This window comes from Gorilla gorilla, chromosome 6 (assembly GCF_029281585.2).
Source record: "Gorilla gorilla gorilla isolate KB3781 chromosome 6, NHGRI_mGorGor1-v2.1_pri, whole genome shotgun sequence".
Taxonomy (NCBI): domain Eukaryota; kingdom Metazoa; phylum Chordata; class Mammalia; order Primates; family Hominidae; genus Gorilla; species Gorilla gorilla.
The window spans coordinates 105,864,237-105,887,687 of NC_073230.2; the positions used below are offsets into that span (position 1 = coordinate 105,864,237).

The window sequence follows — 23,451 nt, forward strand, 5'->3', positions numbered from 1 at the left end:
AAAGAATTATATTTAAAATGCAATTAAGAAAGTTATATATTCAAATGAAATCTTGTACTACATCATAAAGGATATTAATTTATTAAAATCAGTTTAAATTATTGTTCTATTTTCATGAGAAATCTATAATAAAATCCTGTAAGAAGTAAGACAAAAGTAGTGTCAGTGTTATTGGGAATAATCTAATAGATTTTAAGAGACTAATGATTAAATAATGAATTTTTGTATTTACTTGTCAAATGTCTATTACACTAAATTTCTTGGTAAGTTCAGTCACTTGGTTTCAAATTAAGACTGGAAAACCATAATTATTGAGCAGATTGTGAAAAATATCTGCATCAGTGAGGTTCAAAGGACAAATTAATATTTTAAATGTGTTTATCATAATTAGGATGTTTACTTTTTCTAGTTGATGACTAATTATTCTATGCGTCATTCATTCCAATATTTATTGGATGCTATGCCTTGTGCAGGGCATTGATTTTAGTATTGAGGGAAGGGGAAAAAAAAGACAATATGAGCTTTGCCTTTAAGCAGCTTAGAATAGGTGAGATCAGTCAAGTACATATGCAATCACAAAACAGATATGTGTTAATGTATTTTCTCAAATCTAAGACTGATTAACCCATGACACATCGTTGCTCATTTTGTATTCTGGGAGGAAAATGCCATGGTTAAGTAGCAGTGTTGACCACAGGAGGTATAGAGGTGAGTAGTGGTACATATGCTGTGGGTTTGCCATCCCCGGCAGAAATGAAATGATGGAAATGGCCTAGGGGAAAAGGTTGGGAGGAGGTTTTGGAAGAGATGATAGTCAGGAATGTAGATAGAAAAATAAAGCTGTTGTATGGCATTCTAGAAGCTGGAGTTTCAAGAAAGTGGAGGTTGACAACATCATCAACAAATCTTTAAAGGATAAGCACTTGAGGAGCTTTGTTCCTTCTACTGTTTAGGAAGCAGGAAGCAACAAAGTATTTCCAGAGACTGTTAATTACAGATTCTTTTACAAAGACTAAAACAATTTATTAAAAGGAAAATTCTATATATTAGGGAAAATAAGATGTTCAGTCATTATAGAATATCTTGAAAAGACCTATGAGATACTAATGAATGAAATTTAATTTAAAATAATAATTGTGTACCTTAAATATAGTTGCATTTTCAAAAAAGTATGCTGTGAAATTTTGTCACAGTGTGAGTATAAAAAGCAGGCAACCAAGTCTTCAATCTATTTTCTAAATCAGTGCTTCTCTTAAAAAAATAATCATTTTATTTTTATTTAACAATTATAATAGAGGTATTTTTAATATTAGGCTACTAAGTAATCATGGCACACGTGTTCCTAACAATAACACAAGAATTCTCTTAGAAACAAATGTTTATGTTCATTGTGAATGTCATAGAAATGTCATATTTTCAAAAAATAATGTTAAAGCCAGCAACAACCTATTGGCACTGGGTTGATGTAATGGTGGGAAAGTGACAGAAACTTCCATACACAAGGAATACTTTTTGTTTTAATTTTTGTATTATACTTTAAGTTCTGGGATACATGTGCAGAATGTGCAGGTTTGTTGCATAGGTATACATGTGCCATGGTGGTTTGCTGCACCCATCGGCCTACCTTAAAAAAAAATTTCTAGTGGGTTGTGGGGAGAGTATGGGAGAGAATGTGTGGATGTGGGAACTGATGGGCTGAGGTTAAATAGAATGATCCTTTTGAAGAATGACCACTTGTTCATTTATTTATTTTATCACTATCTAAATTTCTTTTCTCTCCTGATTTAAAATTTGATTTTGTTTTGCTCTGAGATTGTGAACATCTGTGTGCATCATTTTTTCTAGGCTATTCTATGGTTTAAAATTTTTGACATAATTTGATTTTTGGCATAATAACAAAAATAATTTTTCTAGTCCCAAGGGGAGATGTGTTTGAAATGCATGTATGGTTAACAAGCCTAGTGCATGCTAGTACTACAGAACATCTGCTGCCCTCAATCATCTATATTACTTGCCGTTGCAATGTATGATGTTTCCTTGGTGTCCAAAGCCTATCATCTGCGTCGTGAGGAAACAGATTGGTTTGATAAACCCAGGGAGTCTCGTTTGGAAAATGGACATGGTCTGGACCGAAAACTGCCGGAAAGATTGGTCCACTCTAGACCACTCAGTCAACATCAAGAGCAAGTAAGTGCTATATTTAGCAATTTCTTTTAGATTTATCAAAAAAGACTCAATTCTACCCTAGAATGGTCTTAATTGTCCTAAAAGGAATGAGATATTTGTCTATTAATTTCACAAATGATTTTTTCCAGTAACATAAAGGAGTAACACAGCTCACTTCATCAGCTATGACTGACTGAAAATGGAGCATAGCTGTGATACTTCTACCAATTTAAGTGATTCATTCCTCCAACAGATCATTATTAAGTTTGTATAACATATCCAGCACAGCTATACAAGAAGAATACATGGCGCTCTGAGAGCTTACAAGCAATTGGGTGAAATAGATTTGGGTAATTTTCAGTGCTTTCCAATAACAACATGTTCAGATGCTAAGAGCAAGTGAGAGCATGGCCAAACCGAGTGAGCTGGGATAGAAAGAACGCTTAACCTGGAGGAGAAACGAAGCTGATATTTTAGTGGATCTATTATATGGAAATGTTAGTTGTTTTGTTATGTATTTTTGAATTTTATATATGGAACAACTCACATAAAGTAGATATTACTAATCAGTGTATTCTTATAGAGGAAGAAATTGAAACTTAGAGGTAAATTTCAGAATTAAATAAATATGATACCAAAATTCATGATCTCACTCACTTTTGAGAAATGAGGTGATGTTTGAATTGAATTTTGAAATACAACTACGAGACTAAGAGTTGAGTGAATTGAAGGAGAGTCTTCAGGTAAGCCAAGTGGCCTTTAATCAATTGCCTTAGCAGATCAGATATTTGCAGGTTGTGTACTCATTATGATTATTGAAATATCCAAAATAGTTGACTTATTTTATTTACATTAACTCCTAATCATCCTGTTTAGTGATTAATTGAAATAGAAAACAACCATATTTTAAACAACTGAGAAGATCCATATAGACTTACTATAATTCAGTGTTTGTCATATTGAGGTATAAAAGAAAACAAGGCTTTGACATTTATAAGTACTGTCTAAAATACATTGTCTATACTCTTAGATTTGATTTATTTCTAAGCAATTTAAGTTTTCATAGACAAATTTCTACCTATTAAACAGAATTTTTTCTTAGAATTTTGTTCTGTTTTTCTATATGCTATCATATTTTCTAGAATCTTTTGAATTCCTCTCTACTATAAATTTCTATCTTTAGTTTTTCATATCTTCAATACATATTTTGTTTAGGTATATATTTACCTCCATTAAAATGTCAATATAATTCCATTATTCTACTTCATGTAAACATATCAGCCTGTATTGAATTATGCTTTCATTAGCTTGTCTTGCTATTGAAATTGTATTTGTGGTTGTGTTTCAACTCTCATCAAATAGATCTGGCTAGAAAGTAAGAAAATTAATAAAATTATTCTGCACATTTAAAATCTTAAATTTAGCTCCTTTTATCTACAATTACTAAGATAATAAATTTGTCAGTTAAAAATAACTTCTTTAAATGTGTTTATTATATGAATCTCTCTAAAATGGAATACTTGTTATATCTTCCCCATCTCATTTGTTTCTCTGAAGTTTAGTGTTTCCCACAAACCTAGATCCAGTCAAAGAAAACACAGATACTTTAACAAAATCATAGTAAGATAAACTATATAATAAACAGGGCAGCTTGTTTAGTAATTAACAAGCAGGAATATTTATTATCAACACTACTATTTCCACAGGCACTGAGAATAGTCTTTTGCACCTAATTTATCAAACTAATATTCTTTGAGGATATATTTAAAGTAATGCATCCAGCCCAAAAATATGTAAATGAAATATTCATATCTTTAAGGACATTCTTGTTTCTAATTTAATGTTACTAACATATACAGATTTATGGTTTTGGTCTACTGGGTACATAGTAATAATGGTTTAAATAATATATAATTATAGACCAATATAATGTCAAAATTAAGCAGAGAAGGTATTTTTGAGAATCATTTAATAAATTTCTTGCTATGTCTGCTCAAGTAGACATACTTGTTAGGTGAATATAATAATGTGTATATTCCTGCTAAAAGTAATTTTTTACATTTGTATAATATTTTACATTTTCACATCTAACATACAAACAAAAAAACTATATATGTAATATTGAAACGGCAACTATGCAAAGTTATAAGCTGATTAAAAGTGAACAGCCATGAAACCGCCACACAGGCCAAAAAAAGGAACATTGCCTGTCCCTGAAACCCCTGTATGTCCCTTCCAGATCATAACCACTCCCTTGCCCAAATAAGTAACAAATGTGTTGACTTTTGTGACAATAATTTGTTTTTCTTCATCATTTTTTCTAAATAGATTCTACTATAACATACATTTATTTACATGAAGTTCAAAAGTTGAATTATATAAAATTCAAAATTCATGCTTTTTGCATTAATATTTATCTTCAAATACTGTCTCCCTCTTTAACTCATCATAACTATATTTTGGCTTGGAGAATTACAAAATGGCATTCTCATGTTATTAACTTCTTTGCATCTCTAATCATAAAAAGCTAATATTGAGCTCTTGGTACTAATAAACTCAGATGCTTTTATTTGAAAACATATGCATAACAAGAAATCATATTCATAAAATGCTTTGGAGGCAAAAGTAATAAAACCAATAATACTAATGCAAACACTAATTTATCTGCTTTTAAAACTAGTTTACATAAGACAAACAGAATGATAGAAGAATATTTCTGAAAATTTTTTATTAGACACACAATCATATTAATTATAAAAATAAACCGAATCTTAAAGTCCATATTTGTTTCATTTCAAATATATGTGTATACTTATATGTGTGTGTATGTGTGTGTGTATCTATCTATCTATCTATCTATCTATCGATCTATCTATATGCTTAACCTCTGCCTTCTTCGGTAGAAATTCAGCACTGCTTTGTGAATTGCACAGATAACCTAATCTCTTATTTTTTAATTTTACTTTAGTCACTTACTCTATAAATAATGCTAATACCTTTCACAGGGTGGTTGTAAAGGTCAGCACTTCTTGACTATTATAAAATCCCTTCACTTTCTGCACTTAACGCTCACATCATCTGCAATTCCTATGCAACTGCTGCATTGAGGTACATTAAGCTCCCATGAAAGAGCCACTCTTTCTCTTGATTCTAGGAATTTGAATGTTCTGTTTTTGCTCCTTGGACACTTTTCCTCCACTCGTCCCTTGGCAAACCCTAGTCATCACCCAGGTGTCCATGTAACTGCCCCATGATGCAAGAAGACTCCCCTGACACTACCACCCCCACTTCCCCAGAAATCTGGGATAAGTGTTTTTCCTTTGTGCTCCAGTGGTGCCCCATGTATTATGTCTTGGGCTGTGAGCTTCTTGAGAGCAGCAGCTCTCTATTCCAACTACCATGTTATATATGCATACAGTGCTAGGAACCCAGCAGGACACTCTGTCTCCTGCATCTAGAATGTGTAGTATTTAAGTGAGGGAATGGATGTCTGTATGAATACACAGTATGTTAACAAAAAGGGCATGAAGGCTATCTGTCTTCCGCGTATGAAGGGCTCAATTCATTCCATTTTTGTTAACAAACTGTTTATATATACAGGCTTGATTCATGAAAATAACTCTTTGAAATATTTGTAGGTAGGAAAGAACAGCCCTCTTTCTGGGAGGCCTATAGGCAATAATTCTATCAATGAGGAATCACCAAAAGACAATGATAACAGAGACCATCCCCTTGGGGAGAGGAATGTAGCACCACTTGACATCAGTTCTGCCCTTGGCTTTGTGCCTACTCTTACTTGGCGTTAGCAACACCTACCCGTAACCCCATCTGCTACAGGACTCTCTCAACATTCACCCTCTGTGGTTACTAAAAAGCTGAGATTCATCTAGCTCGTACATCTAATTCATACATGGAAGACAGATAGAGTTTTGGTCATATTGATCATAATTATGGCAGCTTTGTGTTTCTGATTTATTAAGTGGATTTATGAAGCTGCTTGCAGACAGGGTAGACAGTCTCTGAAACTATAGGAGATTGCATGAGATGTCCTAAAGCAATATTCAAGAAAATTAATATGTTCAACATTCCTTCTACTATAAAATAAAAGGCAATAGTGGCTATTTGATAAAACTGGTGAAAAAATTAGGAAACCTGATGATGACTCTTCTAAACTGTGTGATAGATGCACCGTGAGATTACATCAATGTCTCCCCAGCCTGAAAATTGGAAAGAATACTAAAAGGCAAAATTGTGTTTTCTTAGTTTATTTTTGACCAAATGGAAAGAATAACTTTTTGGAATTATTATTAACTAATACCTGAGATTAGAAGAGATTGAAATAAAACAAAGTAACATCCACCAATTTTACTGAATTACCTGCAGTACCAAAGCAAAGTTCAGTTACACCTAACAGTTACAAAATTTTCAATGCATATGATTTTATTTTTAGTAAAAAATAAAGATTTTTAAATGCATATTAGGAAAAGAAAAGAGAGGAAGAAGAAGGAAAAAAAGTGGGAGAAAAAGATGCGGGGAGGGCAAAAAGTAACAGAGAAAGGAAAGAGTGAGAGGCTGACTGAGAGACAGACAAAAGAGATAGAGACAGGAGAGAGAAGAGTGAACAGCAGGGAAGAGAGGGAAAAAGAAGAAAAATGTAAGCACTTGTTACAAATATGAATAAGGTTTTCAATGGTTTACAAAGTTAGCATTAGTATGAATTATCTGAATTGACTTATTATACTTACCTTAATATTTTTATAATTTAGTAAACAGTATTTTTGTTTTACTCTGCAGAATTCACATAATATTCCTGGACTTAACAGGATTCTGCTGTTGTTTAGGGAGTATTTTATGTTAATCTAAGGCCTGCTTAAGCTTATTCTTTCCTAAAGAGGATAAAAGCTAAAGGCTGTAATTTTAGCTTCAGTTTTTTAAATACCTGTTTTATTTTTTAATATCCAGAATTCTAACAATTTTACAGCTGGAAATACTAGGACACATTAAGTTCACAAGAGTTTTCTAAGGAATCTTTCTTCACAAAATGTATACCTCTTTAGTTCTAAATTCTGTTTTATCTTTTGGGAACACACTTCTTAAACATATTCTAAAATAGGTAATATGAAATTTTTATCTATATTAAACTTGATTTTGGTTGTAATTTAAGTCAAAAATTTTCCTATGACAATACATACAAAATTCCATACAAATAAAATCCTGTTAATATAGATAAGAGTAAATATTTTACTATTTCTGTCTTTCATTATTTCACAAATCTCTTTTGAAAGCAAAGTTCCATGAAATATAAAGCAGAAGTTTGCATTCGCTAATTTGCTTTTGTTTCAGAAACGATGTTTCACCAGGTGGAAACACAGATAATGCTGTCTATAATATTCTCATATTCAAGTCTCAATAATGAGAATTGAAATCACAGATTTGCAACAGTAGCTTTAAGTGTTACTTCTTCTACCCTAAGGAATGTCTAGGAGACATAACACTATCAATAATGCAAGCTTTGAATTTTAAAAAGTATTAAAGTGAACAAAGTCTTTATTTATTTATATAGAATTAGTCTCTGCATCTAGTTTACAATGAAACTTCTAGTACATGTGCTCAGCAGAAGTACAATGCCACAATAAATCAAGAAACACAAACATAAAGTAATCCTAATTATGATGACAGAGATGTCAAAGTAGGGGGATCTTCTCTATTTTTTCTCCCCTGGCACAACTTAATTGCTGAAAATTAAAAATGCTTTTCCTAGACTGTCCAGAGTAAAATCAACAGCTGGCAATTTTCCAAATACATTCTATATCCGAGGTTATCAATATTGACTGCATACTACTGTAGTAACAAACATTCTTCAGAACCTATTGCATGCACTTATTAATTTTTCAAATACAACAAATCATTTTGCAAGAGCAATTGGTTATAAATGCAAACACCATAAGAACTCAGAACCAGTAATATCATTATATAGTGTTAGTGTAAGATGTTTAAATTGCCATCAGGTGAGAATCTCCTACTACGTTCCATTGATTTAATCAATGTGCTTTGAAATGAACCATTCTAATTATGTATATTGCACTTTAAGTGTCTTTAATGTTGGTTTTTTACCTTACTACATGTATGTCTTAGATTATACAGATGAACGGGAAAACTATGCACTACATCTTTCCTCACGCAAGGATAAAAATAACAAGAGACTCAAAGGATCACACAGTTTCAGGTAAAGCAAATCATATAATCTAATGTTTTTTTGTTTTTTTGTTTTGTTTTGTTTTGTTTTGCATTTTTTTATTGTTATACTTTAAGTTTTAGGGTACATGTGCACAATGTGCATGTTAGTTACATATGTATACATGTGCCATGCTGGTGTGCTGCACCCATTAACTCGTCATTTAGCATTAGGTATATCTCCTAATGCTATCCCTCCCCCCTTCCCCCACCCCACAACAGGCCCCAGTGTGTGATGTTCCCCGCCCTGTGTCCATGTGTTCTCATTGTTCAATTCCCATCTATGAGTGAGAACATGCGGTGTTTGGTTTTTTTGTCCTTGCGATAGTTTACTGAGAATGATGATTTCCAATTTCATCCATGTCCCTACAAAGGACATGAACTCATCCTTTTTTATGGCTGCATAGTATTCCATGGTGTATATGTGCCACATTTTCTTAATCCAGTCTATCATTGTTGGACATTTGGGTTGGTTCCAAGTCTTTGCTATTGTCAATAGTCCCGCAATAAACATACGTGTGCATGTGTCTTTATAGCAGCATGATTTATAGTCCTTTGGGTATATACCCAGTAATGGGATGGCTGGGTCAAATGGTATTTCTAGTTCTAGATCCCTGAGGAATCGCCACACTGACTTCCACAATGGCTGAAGTAGTTTACAGTCCCACCAACAGTGTAAAAGTGTTCCTATGTCTCCACATCCTCTCCAGCACCTGTAGTTTCCTGACTTTTTAATGATTGCCATTCTAACTAGTGTGAGATGGTATCTCATTGTGGTTTTGATTTGCATTTCTTTGATGACCAGTGATGATGAGCATTTTTTCATGTGTCTTTTGGCTGCATAAATGTCTTCTTTTGAGAAGTGTCTGTTCATATCCTTTGCCCACTTTTTGATGGGGTTGTTTGTTTTTTTCTTGTAAATTTGTTTGAGTTCATTGTAGATTCTGGATATTAGCCCTTTGTCAGATGAGTAGGTTGTGAAAATTTTCTCCCATTCTGTAGGTTGCCTGTTCACTCTGATGGTAGTTTCTTTTGCTGTGCAGAAGCTCTTTAGTTTAATTAGACCCCATTTGTCAATTTTGGCTTTTGTTGCCATTGCTTTTGGTGTTTTAGACATGAAGTCCTTGCCCATGCCTATGTCCTGAATGGTAATGCCTAGGTTTTCTGCCAGGATTATTATGGTTTTAGGTCTAACATGTATGTCTTTAATACATCTTGAATTAATTTTTGTATAAGGTGTAAGGAAGGGATCCAGTTTCAGCTTTCTACATATGGCTAGCCAGTTTTTATTCTAATGTCAGATTGACATATGTACTGACATTTGGATTTCATTTTAGATGACTCATGACATTTTGGAAAACATCACTTTTTATATCAAAAATCGTGTTTTGAGAAATGTAAAAAAAAAGTAGGATATACATTTGAACATTAAAGGCATTGATGACATGATCATTAATATGAGGAGGTACTAAATGGTACATACTTGCATCATTCTTTTCATTAATCATATGTTTTAATGCACATGGTATTACAATGCTCCGCAGTTATTGCTGTATTAAGAAATACGGTCACTGGTTGTAGGAATATAAGACATTCTTATACAGGAAATTAAAAATCTGTCTTGAATTCTTCTAAGGAATAAATTCCCCTATTTCTACTCAATTTGAACACTGTCAATTTATGCTGGAGTTTTGTTTGTTTGTGTTCTTTTATAAGCCAAAGCTAATGGTGGACTTTTTATTTGGAAATAATTTTGGATTTCCAAAAATAATACAGACATTCCTTTTGCCCACTCTTTGCCCAACGTTACTAATGTTAACTTCTAATCCCAATAAAGTGATCAAACCAGGAAATTAACATATATATGATAATTTTAAAATATCTATAAGCCTTATACAAATGTTGAGCTTCTCCACTAACCCACCATTTATTTTTTTTCTGGTCCAGGATCCAATTCAGGATCCCACATTGCATTTAATTGTTTGACTCCTGTATCTCCTCCAATCTGATAGGTCCTCAATCATCCTTTGCCTTTCATGACCTGGAAGCTTTTTGAAAGATGTATGAAATTTTTATATTACAATCAAATAGTCCATATTTAAATCAATGAGATAAAATATAAATTTTTCCAAGTTAATGAAATTTCAAAAAATGAAAATTACCTATATTTTTGGTCAAGTATGTTCTTTGAATATCATGGACAATGTGCATCAATAGAAAATATTCAAATATATATATAATTTGTGTGTTATATATGTATAGGCAATACATCTAACATGGTATATGTACTGTGTTTTCTTTTTTAAGCACTGATACAACAAACAGGGTATTTCTTTAGTGTAATTGCTATTGTTCCTTGCAGATCTTAGACAATGGAACATGACGTGGAACAGGTTTTGCTTTGAGCAAATTTCTTCTTTATTTTCATAGAGAATGAATTGATTAGGAATCTAATGTTGTTTTCCTTTTAAGAGCAGGTAACTTTTCTTCTGTCAAAAACTGATAATTCAAACTTTCATAGTTTTATTGCTGTTCAAACTGTATTTTAAGTACTGATGAAAATTCCAGGGTGAATCTTAAAATCCAAGGGCTGTTGTTGTGGAAGTAATTACTTGCTAAAAAAGAATTTCAGTTTTCCTCCAGCTCATAAAGCAAAACAACATAATATTTTCTAACAATGCCAAAATTATTTTTTCATGATGTACAATGGAAATCTTCAAATCATTTTTTTCCTAAATCATCAGAATCTATGCCAATGTGCCTGTTTTCTAGCTGTATTATTTTACGCTATATTAAGAATTATTCCTTCGACCTTATTATCTTTCCTACTCTTTAGTTATTATTTTACTTTAACTAGAAACAAGTTTTAAAACATAAGAATTACAAAAATAAATGCCAGCTCTTTAGTAAATATTCTAGTCTCAAAAGTAAATTTAATTTCTTCTGTATATAGATTTCACAAAAAGAGAAAATGTTATTTTTTTGGACAATAAATTTGCTAGTAATGTACTATATCTTTTCTCTGAATGCCCCTTTTTCTTGTGGTATCTACCTAAAATAATACTAAAAATGGTTTCCTTGTTATAGTTACCCTGTATTGATTACTGCTGAATATATTTTCCATATGTCTTAGGAAAAATAATCCTATACTAAATTAAGTCTTTTAAAACAATCTGCATTTTATATTCTACTTCTACTTTTAATTGTTGTAAATACATCTACATATGAGGCTAGAACCAGAAGTTACAGTCTTTGACAGTGTCTGGAAGTTTTAAACCAGTGCCAGAGAAACGATGGCAAAGAATATTTACACTCCTGGCTAGTCTCTGTGTCATTTTCTGCTCAATAAAAATCCTACTTTGATTGACTAAATGTTTGGTAATATTAAGGATTTATTGTTAGCTATACTTTCATTTATATGTTAATGTTTTAATTGAGTTTATGTATTTTTTAAATTGATAAAGTGGTATGTGTTTATCATATACATTATGATGTTTTGAAGTAGATATACAAGTATATACGTTTCATGAAACAAAGTGATAACTACATGAGATAGTGCTTATGTTAATTAGCTAGAGTTATTATAACAACTATCTTAGCATTGTTCTATAATACAATATATTGTTATTAACTATAATTACCACTGAGTGTATCTTTTGGAAATGCACACTAAAATATTTACAGATCAAATGATATCATATCTGAAATTTGCTTCAAAATTAGCTAAGTGTAGAGAATGTTGGAGATGTAGATAAAATAAAATTGAACATAATTTGTTGATTGTTGGAGCTTGGAGATTAACCACGTTGGATTTTATTGTAGTCTTATATTACATTTCCATATATATAAATTTTCCATAATAAAATTGTACAATTGCTGTTTCTTTTTCATGTTCACAGTAAAACAGCAGTATCCAAAAGCTTCATCAATAGGGAAAAAGCTATCAAAACTAATAATTTAGCTGCCTTTGTGAGACAAGACAAAGATGTAAGCAAGGAAGTAGTGAAGAATAAAATGTAGTATACCTTTTCTTTTATGGTGGAAAATGGCCATTAGGGAATTTTAATTTTGGTTACATAAACCTATTGATAGTAAAACTACTATGAATCTTTTATAATATTTTAATAGACAGTTCTAACTTTATAAATAGTTTATAAAAGTTATATAAAACAAGCATACCTGGCAAATAAAGGAAAAAAATTTATTTAGGAAAACAAAAATAATTTCAAAATAGAAGACAGAAGTAATGTTTTGTTTGGTTTGTTTTTTACCATTCTCCTATGTGGTTCTCAAAGTAATGTCAATGGGACCCTCATGATCTCAAAGATTCTTCAGGGGAGTCCACAAAGTCAAGACTATTTTAATAGTAATGCAAGGGCAGAATTTGCCTTTTTCATGCTGATCCTTTTATGAATATACAATAGAGTTTTTCAGAGGTTATTTAATGTGTGACTTCACAAGAGATATGATACAGAAGTAGCTGTGAAAATTCAGCTGCCTTCTATTAAGTCCAAATTAAGCCGATTTACAAAAATTTAAAACAGCATTCCCCTTCTCATGAATTTTGCTTATCAAATAGTTATTTTTAATAAAGTATTATTTATTTTAACATGGAATGAGATTATTTTAAATGCATTAATAAATATTTTTAATTCCCAATTTTAATTTATAACATGGAAAATATACATAGTTGTAACGTATATAAAGAAAAGCTCCTTGAGATAATCAATAATATTAAAGTGGATATGTTTCCCCAAACCAAAAGTTTGAAAGCCACTGCTGTAACGATATCTGCAGTGAAATATTTTTTTTGAAAAGGAAATATACTTTTTTCTCCTTATTAAAAAAATGTGTACAGCATAAAATAAACTGTTTCTGTAACTCACAGTGGATGCATTTTTAAATGTTTACTCATTGATGATCATTCATTTGTCATCCATGGTATGACTTAAATTTTGTTGGGTGCTAGATTAATAGAGTGAACACAACAAAGACCCAGATTCTTAATGTACTAACGATTTAATAGGAGGACCTGAAATGTAAGTAATTGTTACTATAAAATTTTAGGAACAACTGAGGCAACAGTCAAGGAATTTATAAATTTATTGTTCATACCTATACCTATGTATGGGTGTGTATTCACACACAGCTATACAGGTGCATCATGATTTATAATTTTGTAATGTATGCAAAGAGAAACACAGGCATGTAATCTTCTATTAAATGGTTCAAAATATTTTAAAAATATATCCTTTAACTTTTAACCTGTTAACTTTAAAGATATAAGTGTTTATCAACAACTGTACAATGGTTTTGAAGGTACTCAGCAAAACACAAGGCAACAGAGTGGAAAGAATAGGTAATAAGTTTTGGAATTATAAATCTCTGTTGAAATTCAGCTCTAACACATGTAAATTTTGAGAATAAGTTTGTTCATCTGTAAATAAAATGAACTCCATGTATGTCATAATTGTAAGTGAACCTCACACAAAATCTTGTACTTACTGTATGCTCAACAAATGTTATTTCCTCTTCTCTTAAAGAGAAATGTACAGAAAAGAAAGAACAAAATGTGATGCTCAAAAAACAAGTCTCCTTTTTTTTCTTATTTAAAACTCCATCTTATGGCTTCAGAAACACAGCTGTTTGAAACAAGCCAAAGAAATTCTTCTGATTTTTGAAAAAGGCATTTGCTATGTACAGTTCCATAATGGACTGGCTACATCTGCAAGGCTAGAAAGACTTAGCAATTATAATAGTGAAGAACACTAAAAATGTTGTTAAGTTTGAAAAGATAGCATTGTCTTCTTAGGAAATAGTGGCTCATTTTCTGTTCTGCATTAGTCACCATCTTTATGAGATTTTAGAAACAGAGGCAAATTAGAACAGTCTCATTGGATCCTAGTTGGCAGTAGTACCACATGTGGATAGCTCTTTATATTATTATTATTATTATTATTATTATTATTATTATTATTATTATTGTTTTAACAGTTTTCTTGGATATAACTTACATATCATAAATATCTATTGTTAGTGTACAAATCAATGACTTTAATACATTTATGGACTTGTGCAATCATCACCACAATCTTGTTTTAGAGATTTCCATCTTTGCAAAAAGACTCCTTTGAGGCTGCTAGCAATCTCTGCTTCCAACATCCCTCATCCAAAAACTAACTACTGATTTACTTCTTGTCTCTGTAAGTTTGCCTTTTCCAAGCATTTCATATAAATTGGATCATTCAATATACAGTTTTGGTGTCTGGTTTCTCTCATTTACTAGTTTTTTAGGTTACTAGTTTGTAGGTTAGTTGTAGCATGTGCCAGTGGTTTGCTCCTTTTTACTGCTAAATATGTTCCATTGTTTAAAAAGTCAACATTTTGTTTTTCCGTGAGATTTTTCCCCATATTTTAAATAATATTTGCATACACGTTTTAGTATACATGCATAATATGTAATTTTTATTGGTTAGTTTACTAGACATAAAATTTCTGGTTGTATGGTAAGTTTCCGTCTAACTATTTAAGAAACTGCCACATAGTCAAGGTGAGTGTGTCATTTTGCATTCTTGCCAGCAATTTTTCATGATTTAGTTTGCTTTGTTAAGTAATTGTTTGTGGATATTCATGAGGGATATTACTCTGTAGATTTGTTCTTGTGATATCTTTGAGTAATCTCATAATACTGACCATGTAGAATGTATTGGGAAGTGTTCCTGGCTCTGTTTTTCTATAGAGTTTGTGAAGAATTCGTATTATTCATTTTTTGAATATTTGGTAGAATCCACCAATGAAATCACCTGGCCTAAGCTTTCTTTTTCAGTAAGACATCCAGTTACTAATTCAATGCCTTTATTTGTTATAAGACTATTTAAATGTGCTCTTTCTTCTTAAAACAGTTTTGGTAATTTGAGTCTTTCTAAAAATGTATTCATATCACCTATGTTTTATAACTGTTGTCACAAATGTATTCATCATACTTTATCCTTTTCATTTCTCTTAGGTCACACAGTGAAGCCCTTTATTATTCCTAATTTTTATTATAGTGTCTTCAGTTTTTTCTTAGTAAAACTAGTTGAAGATTTGTCAATTTTGCCAATCTTTTCAAAGACCCAACTTTTGCTTTTATTGATTTTTCTCCATTATTTTTTGTTTTCTATTTTATTGATTTCTGGTCTAAATATCATCTATATCTTTTCTTTCATTTATTTTGTAGTTAGTTAGCTTTTTTCTCCTAGATTCTTAAGGTGAAAAATTAGTTTATTAGTTGGAGAGCTTTCTTGTTTTCTGACATAGACATTTAAAACTATGTATTTTCCTTTAAGGACTACTTTACTGCATCCCATGCATTTTTTTTCATTTTTATTCACTTCAAAAGATTTCTTAATTCCCTCGTAATTTTTTCTTTTACCTATTGTTTATTTAGAAACATGTTTTTACATTCCCTAATGTTTGGGGATTTTTCCAGTCTCTTTCTGCTCTTGATCTTTAGTTTAGTTTCATTGTAGTTGGAAAACCTATTTGGTATGATTCAATTATTTTGACTTCATTCAGATTTGCAAAGCTTTGTTGATAAATTTGTATATAAAATGGAGAGACATTAAAAGCACAAGCAATTTGTGAGTCTGACAGTTTCCAAGTATGACTATAATTTTACTTTCCACTGAAACTTCTCTCTGTGCTGCACATCTGTGTAACCTTCTTTTGGTTAGATTTGTGTGAACAGTTTGGGCTCTCTCTGGTTTCTGCCAAACATGCACTCAGCCTTCATTTACCCAGGGATATATTGAGAACTTATTAAATCTATTTATGGATGTCCCAATTCCCAGTCTCCCAGTTTAATCCCCAAATAATTTGCAAGTCTGCCACTTGTTTCATCCCCTCCAGCAGTAAAGCTTCTGGTTTTCATACCCTGCCCTGTCTGATAGAATTATCATGACAACTTAGCTGGGGATGGAAGCAGCCCAAGCCAAGTACGACCAAGATTCCCACTTGATATGGTTTGGCTGTGTCCCCACCCAAATGTCATCTTGAATTCCCGTGTGTTGTAGGAGGCACCCAGTGGGAGGTATATGAGTCATGGGGGCGAGTTTTTCTCGTGCTGTTCTCATGATAGTGAATAAGTCTCATGAGATCTGATGGTTTTATAAGGAGGAGTTTCCTTGCATAAGCTCTCTCTTTGCCTTCCGCCATCCACTGAGATGTGACTTTGCCTTCTGCCATGATTGTGAGGCTTTCCCAGCCACGTGGAACTGTAAGTCCATTATAAACCTCTTTCTTTTGTAAATTGCCCAGTCTTGGGTGTGTCTTTATCAGCAGTGTGAAAACAGACTAATACACCAGTGTTCTTGAAGATCAGCGCTTCTCATGAACAAATGCTGCTTAGTTTGTTGTAAACTTTTGTTTAATTTCCAGAATGCTGAAATGGTTGGTTGTTTTTTAAAGTTTTATCCAGCTATACAATTCATTATTTGGGAGAAAATTTTATTTATTTTATTTTGTAATCTATTTAATTATGATTTTGACAACTTTTTATAATGTATTTCCTGAGATAGTAATAAAAATACCATATTTCTCTGAATTTTTTTTACTCATTCTCAAAATGGTTTTGATTGTATAAGATTTTTATACTTAAATATTTAAAGTATAACAGATAAAATAAAACACAGATAATGAATGAAATTTGTTTTGGCATAAGAGTCTTATAAATGATGGTTTCTAAATATTCCATTATAGTATTGATTTCGTGTGCATAAAAAAGAAAGCTGCAGGCCTAATGTACCTCTTTCTAATATACCAGCCAGAATTACTCATCTGACAACATAATAACAATTCTAAATAATTGAATCAGACTGAAAGAAACAACAATAGTCTGAGAGATCTCAGAAATCTGAAGAAAATAGTTCAGATATTTTATCAATATTTCATAAATGAGTCCATTAAGTTTCTGAGGAAGATTGTGACATTCTTAGAATCCTAAAGAAAATTGACAATTAGTCATGAATAAACTCACGGACTGTGTCCTAATCCTGTTATAGAATTATTTTTTTCTTTTTTTATTTATTATTTTTATTTATTATACTTTAAGTTTTAGGGTACATGTGCACAACGTGAAGGTTTGTTACATATGTATACATGTGCCATGTTGGTGTGCTACACCCATTAACTCGTCATTAACATTAGGTATATCTCCTAATGCTATCCCTCCCCCCTTCCCCCACCCCACAACAGGGCCCGGTGTGTGATGTTCCCTGCCCTGTGTCCATGTGTTCTCATTGTTCAGTTCCCACCTATGAATGAGAACATGCAGTGTTTGGTTTTTTGTCCTTGCGATAGTTTGCTGAGAATGATGGTTTCCAGCTTCATCCATGTCCCTACAAAGGACATGAACTCATCCTTTTTTATGGCTGCATAGTATTCCATGGTGTATATGTGCCACATTTTCTTAATCCAGTCTATCATTGTTGGACATTTGGGTTGGTTCCAAGTCTTTGCTATTGTCAATAGTCCCGCAATAAACATACGTGTGCATGTGTCTTTATAGCAGCGTGATTTATAGTCCTTTGGGTATATACCCAGTAATGGGATGACTGGGTCAAATGGTATTTCCAGTTCTAGATCCCTGAGGAATCACCACACTGTCTTCCACAATGGTTGAACAGTTTACAGTCCCACCAACAGTGTAAAAGTGTTCCTATGTCTCCACATCCTCTCCAGCCTTGTTTCCTGACTTTTTAATGATTGCCATTCTAACTAGTGTGAGATGGTATCTCATTGTGGTTTTGATTTGCATTTCTCTGATGGCCAGTGATGATGAGCATTTTTTCATGTGTCTTTTGGCTGCATAAATGTCTTCTTTTGAGAAGTGTCTGTTCATATCCTTCCCCCACTTGTTGATGGGGTTGTTTTTTTCTTGTAAATTTGTTTGAGTTCATTATAGATTCTGCATATTAGCCCTTTGTCAGATGAGTAGATTGCAAAACTTTTCTCCCATTCTGTAGGTTGCCTGTTCACTCTGATGGTAGTTTCTTTTGCTGTGCAGAAGTTCTTCAGTTTAATTAGATCCCATTTGTCAATTTTGGCTTTTGTTGCCATTGCTTTTGGTGTTTTAGACATGAAGTCCTTGCCCATGCCTGTGTCCTGAATGGTATTGCCTAGGTTTTCTTCTAGGGTTTTTATGGTTTTAGGTCTAACATTTAAGTCTTTAATCCATCTTGAATTAATTTTTGTATAAGGTGTAAGGAAGGGATCCAGTTTCAGCTTTCTACATATGGCTAGCCAGTTTTCCCAGCACTATTTATTAAATAGGGAATCCTTTCCCCATTTCTTGTTTTTGTCAGGTTTGTCAAAGATCTGATAGTTGTAGATATGTGGCATTATTTCTGAGGGCTCTGTTCTGTTCCATTGATCTATATCTCTGTTTTGGTACCAGTACCATGTTGTTTTGGTTACTGTAGCCTTGTAGTATAGTTTGAAGTCAGGAGGTGTGATGCCTCCAGCTTTGTTCTTTTGGCTTAGGATTGACTTGGCTATGCGGGCTCTTTTTTGACTCCATATGAACTTTAAAGTAGTTTTTTCCGATTATGTGAAGAAAGTCATTGGTAGCTTAATGGGGATGGCACTGAATCTATAAATTACCTTGGGCAGTGTGGCCGTTTTCACAATATTGATTCTTCCTACGCATGAACATGGAATCATGGAATGTTCTTCCATTTGTTTGTATCCTCTTTTATTTCATTGAGCAGTGGTTTGTAGTTCTTCTTGAAGAGGTCCTTCACATCCCTTGTGTGTTGGATTCCTAGGTAAATGTAATCCAGCATATAAACAGAACCAACGACAAAACCCACATGATTATTTCAATAGATGCAGAAAAGGCTTTGACAAAATTCAACAACGTTTCATGATAAAAACTCTCAATAAATTAGGTATTGATGAGATGTATCTCAAAGTAATAAGAGCTATCTATGACAAACCCACAGCCAATATCATACTGAATGGGCAAAAACTGGAAGCATTCCCTTTGAAAACTGGCAGAAGACAGGGATGCCCTCTCTCACCACACCTATTCAACATAGTGTTGGAACTTCTGGCTAGGACAATCAGGCAGGAGAAGGAAATAAAGGGTATTCAATTAGGAAAAGAGGAAGTCAAATTGTCCCTTTTTGCAGATGACATGGTTGTATATCTAGAAAACCCCATCATCTCAGCCCAAAATCTCCTTAAGCTGATAAGCAACTTCAGCAAAGTCTCAGGATACAAAATCAATGTGCAAAAATCACAAGCATTCTTATACACCAACAGAATTCTTACCTCTCCTTGCCTTCATTGCTACTCAGTGGTAAAGTTTTTCTACCTAAAATTTTAAAAATCTGAGCAGAAGTGATTAAGAACAGTTTTAAAAAAGACAAAAATAGCTAATCAGACTTTCCATTTTCTTGTATTTATCAATGGAATTTCCAACACTGGCAATATGTGAAAACATAGAGTTGATTATATATTCATTTTGCAGGGAAGATACATATATGCATACATACAAATAAACACAGCAATAAGCCCTCTGTCAAATATAGGAGAAGATTTTTTGAATTAAATGTATTACATTTGTAATAATGGTCTTATTTGCCTACATTTATTAGTCCCACTAGGCAACCAAATAAATCATATATGCAAAAATCCAAAGAAAATAGTGATAATCATAAATATTTAGGGGACATAAAATATAAAAATAAACATATTGTTTTCTTTGTACTTACAGGTTTTCTATATTCTTCTGAAATAACTTGAAAGTATAACTGTTTCTTCCAAATACAAATATTCTCCTCTTTTTTCCTTGATTATAAGTGTTTGTAATGAAAATCTACAAGCCTAAAATAGAAGTTATTCAGAGATTTATATTCAGACTCTAGATGAAGCATGGTAAGAATAGTTCTATATATCCTATTGATAGTTCTCAAAGATATAATATTGTGATTAGCAGATTAGTTTTAAAAAAGCAACTACAACAAAATTCTCATGTTCTACCTTAATAATTAAAAATACTATAAACACACTTTGTCCACCTTCTATAACTGTTAAATCTATTTTAAATAATGTGGACTAACGGAAAGAAGAGTCACAACAAATAAAGGGCTATCTCCTACTATAAAAAAGTAGATATGTAATATTGAATATGGAATCAGCCTTATACTAGATATGAGATAGGTATGGGAAAAGTCTGTGGTACAGTCATTGCTTAAAGAACTTACAAAATACTTGAAGTGGAACTAATGTACATGAAACAATGAACACATGAAACTATATATTGAAAATTAAAATGTTTCACAAACTATGTGTACATATATTTACGTGTACAAATTTTTGCAATGCTTCTCTTTGTTCAAATAATTTTACCAATGGAATATAGAGAACACGTATTTCCCCATTTTCTCATGAATATTTTTGTTACTTTGCTTTCCTTTATAGCTAGAGATCTCAAAGGCAAATGCCCACCTCGCTCTCAGCTTATAGTAGCTAAATGGATAAATGCATGTATCATTCTCAACCTTTTTCTTGTATGTATACTTATAAATGTATATATTTGCATGTATGTATATATAATAATATAATATATTGTAATATGTAAAATATTTCCTGTAAAATATGGTAGTGGTAACAATTATAAAGCTAAAAATAGAAGCCATAATTTTACAATTTCTATTTTTTCCTTTACTTCTTGCCTTTTTTACACACATGTGCACACACACTAAAAGTTGAAAGTACATTGTAATATAGTTCAGATACATATCTTTAATATGGTATAAATTGCCCAATAAATACATTTTCCTTTTACATCAAAAGCTCTTCAAAAATATAAATGTAATGACTGGTTCTTATTACATTGTACAGACGTTTAATTATTTGCTTCAACCACTTTCTAATTGATTGGCATTTATGTCATCTTCTCCTTTCCATTATTATAAACAATGCTGCAATGAAAAAAATGCTGCCTTAATGTTTATTATTCCCTTACAATATATTTACAGAAGTAAAATTAGTGAGTAAAAGGAAAAGAATATTTTGGACATTCCTTAAACATCTTCTCAAATTGCTTATCAGAAAAGTTCTGCTACTTTGCACTCCCAAACTAAGAAATTGTTTTTCATTCATTTTTCACTATGGAAATTTTAAATCATATAATTTTCAGGAAAAGATATTGTAACTTAGTTCAGAAGCCAAATTTTATATCATGTTGCTCTAAGTATTATTTCTTTGATTAATTATCAGGTTGATATTTTGTCCAATATTTTATAATTTAATTGTCTCCTAAGCATCCTGGTGGTGAGGGAGAGATTCCTGCCTGTCCTGGGGTTATGGCGAGGGCTGAGCATATTGCACCTGACACTGGACAGGTGACATCAACAGCAGCTTATTAGTCACATATGCTCAAAGTTTGGGGGAACAGGACACCACACATGACACAGAGCCACACGGGGGTTGTGCTGGGGAACACTGAACAACCAAAGGCTATGCAAGGCTGGGTTTTTAGTATCAAAAGGTTGGAGCGCCCCTAGGTCCTACAGGAAGACTTGGTTGGCTCCGCTGAATAGTTCCTCAGACTGGCAGGTAACAGAAACCCCTGACCCCCTTGATAAAGAGGATTGTTTGGCAAGGGGACCTGATACATCAGAGCACAGTTGGCGGGGGTGGGGCAGGGGGCGGGAGGGAACTTGTGGTTCGACCCTCCTGATTTTACCAGAAAATTACACAGCATCTAATATTGAGTCTTAACTATAGCCTTTAGACCACAATTAGCTCTGTTTCTTTCCTTTCAGTGACTTATCTACTTAATATGCAGGATAATAGATTATTTTTATTTTGTTTGTTTTGTTTTGCTGCAACACAGAGTATATAAAAGGGACCAGAGTATATACAAAGCTAGGGCCAGAATATGTTGGGCCCAGTAGACAAATAAATAGTCTAAGTTTAATTTGATAGGGAAGATTGGCATCTTGAAATCATTGAAAATATGGCTTCGTTTATGAAGTCTTTTTAAAAAAAATTTGTTTTGTTTGCTTCAAAGTTGAATTCTGAAGGAAGCTTAATCATAATGAATAAGATACACAGAAGTTTGAATAAATAGGTTGGATCACCTTTGCTTGAGAATATACTGCTGTTCTCAAATGTGATATATTAAATAAAGAGGTACTGAGGCAAAATATGGTGAGCTACTCCATGTGATTTGGATAAGTTATGGCTAAGAGTCACTTAACATTTCTCCAATATCAATTATATGAACATTTTATTAGAAAACTAATTTTTTTCAGGTCAGCCAACTCTTAAAATAGAGTTAAAACGATTATGCCATCTCTTCTGCTTCTCGTGGAAGACCAAAAGAAAGTAAAACTGTCACCCTCAGTACAAGTGTGTTCCATCCTAACTGCTGGAATATCCATGGAACAAAACAGATGCTACAAAGTGGGTCTTAACACTGAATTTCTCCTTTCTCATATAAGATGGCTTTTTCTATTTTATTATTTTGACAGTGCAATTACATAGTATTCATATTCTTTCTTTTTTTTTTTTTTTTTTTTGAGGTGGAGCCTTACTCTGTCACCCAGGCTGGGGTGCAGTGGCGCAATCTCAGCTGACTGCAACCTCTGCCACCCAGGTTCAAGTAATTCTCCTGCCTCAGCCTCCCGAATAGCTGGGATTACAGGTGCCTGCCACCACGACTGGCTAATTTTTGTAGTTTTTTAGTAGAGACAGGGTTTCACCATCTTGGCCAGGCTGGTCTTGAACTCTTGACCTCGTGATTAGCCCGCCTTGGCCTCCCAAAGTGTTCGCTTTTTCATTGTAAGCCTTGTTTAGGAATATATTGAGCATAAAACTATGGAAATAGAGTAAAGCTCAGATTGAATCTCTTCTGAAATCACAATTTCTTCCTGGTAAATTCTGGTGAAAATGTGGATTTATTTACTCAGTAACAAAGGAAGTTTTTATTCTCAGGGTGAGTTCCACAGAAACATTATCATTTCTCCTGACAGATTGCTTGGATATTGTGTTCCTGCT

At 32.7% G+C, this 23,451-nt stretch overlaps 1 protein-coding gene across 6 annotated transcripts in view; it reads left to right on the plus strand.

Annotated features, from left to right (window-relative positions):
- Positions 1–23,451, plus strand: part of PCLO (piccolo presynaptic cytomatrix protein) — a 403,311-nt gene that overhangs the window by 246,238 nt on the left and 133,622 nt on the right. For all 6 annotated transcript variants that reach the window (XM_055347826.2, XM_019031537.4, XM_055347822.2 and 3 more), the window contains exons 8-9: positions 2,051–2,187; positions 8,302–8,392. In XM_055347826.2, the coding sequence (XP_055203801.1) occupies positions 2,051–2,187; positions 8,302–8,392 (228 nt within the window). The remainder of the gene's footprint in view (positions 1–2,050; positions 2,188–8,301; positions 8,393–23,451) is intronic.